Here is a 6,445-nt window from a genome sequence, read left to right as displayed (position 1 = left end):
ACTGATTTGCACGTATCTATTCCAATAATCAATTTCAGAATTTATCGTACAACTTCTAAAAAATTACAATCCTACTGAAATATCTTTACATTTTACCCATCTACATATATCAAATTATATATACGAATGTCGTATGAAAATATTATTATATATACGATTCTGCGTAAGTACGAGTATATGCTGTATCTCTGTATTATTAACCAATTTATCTTATATAAAAGTGAATACTATAGCATCATGTTTTCATGGCTTGCCACAAATCAAGATTAATCTTGGCTAATAACAATTTACATTTCTCAGTTTTATCTTGGCGCTCAATGATAGAAGAAATATGCTTTTCGAGGCGAGGAAGATTATTAAAAGCGTCTTTCATGATATTCCGTGAATTACTTAATCTCTGATTATTATGCTTAACATTTTCTTGTATAAAAACAGTGTCATCACCTCTTTCTTTATCTTTAAAACGTTCTTGAATAAAATACTGTGTAATTTGTACATCAATTAAATTTGCAAGAGCAGTTAAGTATAATTCGCAACTTTCTGCACGAACGACATATTTTTTGGTAGTCTTTTCGATATTCGATACTATCAGCAAAATCCTCCAATTCCTTGACAACACTCTCGTCAATTGATAGATCTAGTGGCGATAATTGGCAATTGCCTTTATATTTCAGCAGACATCCTCCTTATAATAGGTTAATGAGTAAAGTAGAATGGGATTTCAATCTAATGTTAAGGCAAAATTTAAAAAAAATATAAACATGAGGGAGCTTACCTCCATATTGCACCAGTACTTTTGCTACCTCATAGTGTTCATTCAGGATCGCATCATGCATTGGCGTAATGCCGCCATCTCCATTAGCAGAGAAATTTAAGTCTTTAGAATATTTTTGCGAGCATTTAATAATAGTATGCACAGCATCGATGTGTCCGTGATTGCAAGCTTCATGTAACGGTGTCCAACCACAATTGTCAACGACATTAACTTCGGCGCCTTCACCAATTAACGCTTCAATTGTTCCTACATCATTTCGTTTGCAAGCGACGTGCAATCGTGTCTCGCCTAATTGTTGGTAAGAAAATTTTCCTTTAGTAATCCACTTAACTATAATATAGTAAATTTTCTTGTAAATGTTGCCTATATCACATCAGACAGTTGCGGTAATGTAGTTTATAATCTACTTTTCCCTAATCAACAAGATCAGGTAGTGATATTTATAAAACTCTAAAGATAATATTGCAATCACCTGATCGATCATTAACTATAAAAAATTAGTTACACCAACCTTTAGCATTTCTTTTCTCAATGATTGTCCCTTTGCTAACGGCACTACTTTATTTATGATGATAATGTCAATCGATAAATGATCTCATTATTGGTGTGTACAACAGACTCTTATACAAACAATTCGAACCATAACACGGATTGAGCATAATACCTATCTATGTCTCAATATACAGTATTTCTTATACCATTACATCAATCAACGTATCTATTCAGTCGAATAGCCATTACTAACGTTTACAATTTTTATTTGTTACCTAATATCTCTCTTATCATTTGATAGCAATTGACGTCCATATGGAATCAATTCGAAATAATTCTTAACCTGAAATATATTAAGAATGTCGGTATGTAATGCACTTTATATTTTTATATGACCTTGGATATAGACAGTTTCATAACATTAACCATATTAACTAAAAGTTAATGTAATAATAGATACTAAAACAATTTGTAATTAATTGCTGCCTTACAATTTTTTGCAATGACAGCGATTTAACTTCTTTTTGTAGACCGCTGTTCAAATTGTTCGGATGATGAAATGTTAAGAGTATATATTCAGATACGCAGGCTACCAGCCAGTCCAATGCTAAGCTTTCCAATAGGGCTAGTTTTCGCTTACTATCTTTAATTTGATCTATTTTTCCAGCTAGCTTTATCGCAAATTCTATTGCATAGTCGCCAAGTATAGTCGTATTATTCGATTTATAATAGCTAGTCATTTCTTGACGTGCGCAGCAGTCACCCGATAATATAAGTAATGAATGTATTAAATTTATCTGATGACGAAACAACAAACAGTATTAAATATGATGGTTAGTTACTGAAATGTCAACCTAAGAATTATTAAAAGGATTAAAACTAAGAATTACATCCTAACACAACGGACACTCACACAATCATCAGACAAATCAGAACTTTGCTGATATACCCCAAAAAAAGCATCCATCAACTCTATACTCTTCTGCGATACAGAGGCAGTTTGATAAAAGTTTCCAGGCCATAGTAGAGAAAAAAAAATCGGGCGATCATCTTTCTTTTCTTTCTTACCGATCCTATAATAACAATAGTAAAGTAACAGTAGTCTGGTTTCAGTATTTATATAAATCGAAAATACGATGGTGTAAAGCTATCTTGTCAGGATCACTTACAACCCATCATAGAATATCTTGTAATCAGTCCATAGCAATTGAACAATAAAGCGCAAGATTAGGACATCACATTTTTCTTCTTTCTTTGATACACTTTAATGAAATAAATCGAAAAAATTTTATAATTTATCCATACTGGTAATTAGTAGTATGTAAACGAATATCTTTTTTCAAATTTTTAAAAAGATTGTAACCAATATTCGTAATTAATTACTTTTCAATCTTTTGCATAATATTGTTCCACATTTCCATATTAATTGTTTCCACTGAACACGATTCGTACTGATTTATCGATCTATCGGTACAAAATGACAACATGTATATCTTTTTCATTCTCATCATTTTAGGAGGATAACGCTGTAAGCACTCTGTAAGAAGGCCGAACCCCTCATTCATGATTAGATCATCATTACTTTCCTAACAATGAAAGATAATTAATCAACAGAGTCAGTACGACAAATGATAACTACATACATGCATTAACGTATCAGTAAAGATTTTGCGCTAAAAAGGTAATCGTGCATTTCATACAGTAATGAGTTTCGTCATTATGTCATGCAAAACACTTGACGGAGGATAATATTTCAATAGGCATTTTTTCGCAATTTCGATTGCAGGATAGTAATTTTGGTGGTCAAGATGAGTGCCGAATTGTGATACTTCAGTCGAAGGCATAACCTTTAGATTCTCGTCTCCTTTTTGATGTTTCTGAATACATTATGATGTAATATTACAAAGAATAATTTGATATCAGTAGACTAGTAAACCCCTAAGAAATTTTATCAATACTTTGTACTAAATTTACTTACACTCTCAACAGCGTATAAAAGAAATAGCCTATCCAGGCATATTTGATCATGATCTTTACATATGGGTATGCGAAGAAGATTAGGACGAACCAATTTCTTTGTGTAATCAAATGTGTCAGGATTTTCAGTAGCAACTCGCTTTACCGGAAGAGCATTGATAGGTGAGAGGTAGTCTGGATCCTTTCTCTTTTTGGTCTCTGTAAAATAATTCATAATTTATACATCTTAGTATAACTTATGCTAAAATAAAGGTGTACATAATAAAGCGAATACATTTTCAATGTAGCTAATATAGCTAATATCCTACATAGTCATGTCCATTACTATTACTAGGCAATTATAAATTTACATAGATGTCAAAATTGTTAGACAATGTCATGTTCGTTTTATTTATTAACCTGAAGGATTATTAGTATTTTCTGTCCAAGTAGAATTTTGAAAGGGCTAAATCGATACCAGGAATAAGACGAAAGCAAAAATTTGGCGAGAAATAAATATACGATGTGTAATTATTTTATTCCATATTTCTACATACGTATATATAGAATAGACTATTATGCAAACTATGCTATTTTTTAGCGCATCGCCAGTAATTGTATAACGTAGCACTACTGTATTGCTATGCACAGGTAATTACAGCGAGACTATAATAAATATTATCAAACAGTTGTTACAAGTTATCTATTTAAAGTAAATCTATATAAGGGTAAATTACCTGCTGAAGTATCCTTTCTGTAATAGTTTTGGTAGGAAACCTACCTATTTTACAATAGCTTTCATATTGTCGTTTAAGATAGGAATGTTTTTCATCATAAAAGAGATAATCAACCGGTGTGGGAGATTGTTGAAAGATCTCTGGCTTCGTACAACGAACTCCACCCCATTTTAATATCCTATATAACAATCGACATAGTTTATACAATTAGCAGACACTTTGAAAGATCCATACTATCGCATTAAACTTTTTATGTCGCATGAGTATAACTTTACTTTTCAAATTGATTTTCTTTCTCTGAATCGCTACCATAAACAACAGCGGTTGTTTTCTCTGGGAATAAAGTTAAGCCTTTCTCTTTTTTCAGCCTCCAGTATTGCGGAGCTTGAAGCAGACCTTCTTCAATTGCGGGGTAATTGTGATGGTCGCGGATTGACCATTCATATTCCCTTTCAGGTAATAAACATCCAGCTTTAGCGCTATCTTCGATGAAAGATTTCTTGAGTATCCAAATTCCTATCAGTAAAACCATAATGTCATCATTAGTTAGTACTGTTACTATTCGAACGACTGCGATAGTTGTAGTACTGTAGTGTATTACAGATCCTTAGTTTCCTGTTTAGGAATCATACAACATGAAAAGCGTATTTCTATACATATTACATTCGTTGAATTATCTTAATGAAAGAAATAATATCTAGTTTTTATTACATGAAACTAATACTTCAGGCTTGTGTAACAAAGTATTCACTTCATACTGTACTTGTTACTATAAGTATATCTAATCACGAATGCGGCAAAAAATAGTACAATCGTAGCATTTCTACAATTTTCCAGTACAGTTCAACAAGTTTTTCGATGTAATTTATTCATCATCAAATGATAGAAAGATAGCATGAAAGTACGGTAAGTAAAGCAATGTGTAGAAGTTGCTCGCTATTACAGTATTTAATAACATAACATAAATAGTATAACATAAGGGACACTTGACATTCATAAAGTAACCTTGTAGATATAAGACTGCATCATATGAACATCCTTCAACATAATGTACGTTATACGATGGTTGCTACTGGCAATACAACCCATCGCCTACTTTAAAATGTAGCACTATCCATAGCAACAGTCGATTCTACGTCATAAGAAATACAAAATTGGCTTTACCTCTTACACAGGCAGCAAGAAATAGATTTGTTGTCTCTGGTTGTTCACAAATAATATGCGTGGTTTGAGTGAGTAGCGTCTGCAGAAATGAATCAATGGAGAAGACATTATTACGATTATTAATCTTCATAATATTGACGTACAAACATTATCGTTTAAAAATGGAAATACAGGCATGTGTTTGGTATAAGTTGAAAGCAAATTTGCTCAGGAACGTTCGGAATCCTCTTTTTAGCAATCTATTCTATTACGTCATTGACTGCTGTTAAGACATAATACTGTACTGTAGTAGACTTGAGAGCATTGGATAAAGTAATCATGATCCAATGAAACAACTGCGCTGTATCTACCAATACAATCAACGTCCGTAGAGTAATAGTTTTCACCTTTGTACTGAGTGACTAGGAGAAATTGCAAGATTGCATTTTGCACTTTCTACACCTATACTGTGTAATGCAGTCGGCAGCAAGTTTAGCAGACGTTCATCCAGATCAAAATAATAACATGGGTTGATGTCACGACTAGATAGAACTGCAATAACACTACTAATCAATAAAGCCTACAACTATAACATGGTGCATCCCTTAAAGTTCGTTACCATTAGTATACGATAGTTGCTACGTACAAGAAGTATATTCCACTATTAACTGTACAGTATTGTTTTGATTTTTAACTTTTATCTATCCGCCATTGAGCAATCTTAATGCAAAGCATTTTGAATCATTGTATTCATCATAAGGTGAAAAGAGTAAGCTAAAGCCTTTCAAGTCATCTTGACGTTGTTACTACCTCATTGCACCTAAAGCGCCTTAATCAAGCATTGCAATCGAACAAGCGATGATCTATATGTTACGGTATAACTAGTGCAAGAAAGAAACCAGGGTTGACAACGTGAAGTATTGCAGGAATTTGATGCCATTTTTAGCGGCAATAACATACCTTACTCTTACCGATTTTCCCATCCAGTTTTTTATATTTACTGGCTAAATTTTTCCTTTCAGTATTGGTAAATCCAATAAACTGCAATTTACCTGTTTTACCTTTAACGCTTAACGGCATAGTTATTCATTCTCATGGTCTAATGATTGAAAAATGCTTCTTCAACATGCAAAGCCAGCTGAGCAAGAGATGGCTTTCGGAGATCACGCCTAATGGACAACTTCCGCTCTGGTCTGCTCAGGTTATTGCGCGCCCACAGTACGGTACAGTACAGTAAGCAGCGATGACGCTACAGTTTGCAGTCACAACTCACTATGGAATGCTTCTCGGTTATCGAAAGTGGCGGTACCTCGCCGACTACAGTACAGTATACTGTACTGTA

General features: G+C 33.2%; 1 protein-coding gene across 1 annotated transcript; it reads right to left on the bottom strand.

Annotated features, from left to right (window-relative positions):
• Nucleotides 1-235: 235 nt before the first annotated feature.
• Nucleotides 236-6,183, bottom strand: TRIADDRAFT_51493 (uncharacterized protein; the record flags this gene model as incomplete). Its single annotated transcript, XM_002107674.1, has 14 exons — nucleotides 236-540; nucleotides 776-1,138; nucleotides 1,287-1,333; nucleotides 1,543-1,610; nucleotides 1,759-2,064; nucleotides 2,181-2,340; nucleotides 2,437-2,529; nucleotides 2,651-2,853; nucleotides 3,246-3,442; nucleotides 3,644-3,689; nucleotides 3,961-4,138; nucleotides 4,236-4,476; nucleotides 5,125-5,203; nucleotides 6,064-6,183. 14 exons carry the CDS (start codon nucleotides 6,181-6,183, stop codon nucleotides 236-238), a joined length of 2,406 nt encoding a protein of 801 aa, XP_002107710.1.
• Nucleotides 6,184-6,445: the final 262 nt, after the last annotated feature.

This window comes from Trichoplax adhaerens, genomic scaffold (assembly GCF_000150275.1).
Source record: "Trichoplax adhaerens TRIADscaffold_1 genomic scaffold, whole genome shotgun sequence".
In the NCBI taxonomy this organism is placed as follows: Eukaryota; Metazoa; Placozoa; class Uniplacotomia; order Trichoplacea; family Trichoplacidae; genus Trichoplax; species Trichoplax adhaerens.
The sequence above is the reverse complement of the archived record's forward strand: the minus strand, read 5'-3'. Positions and strand labels throughout refer to the sequence as shown.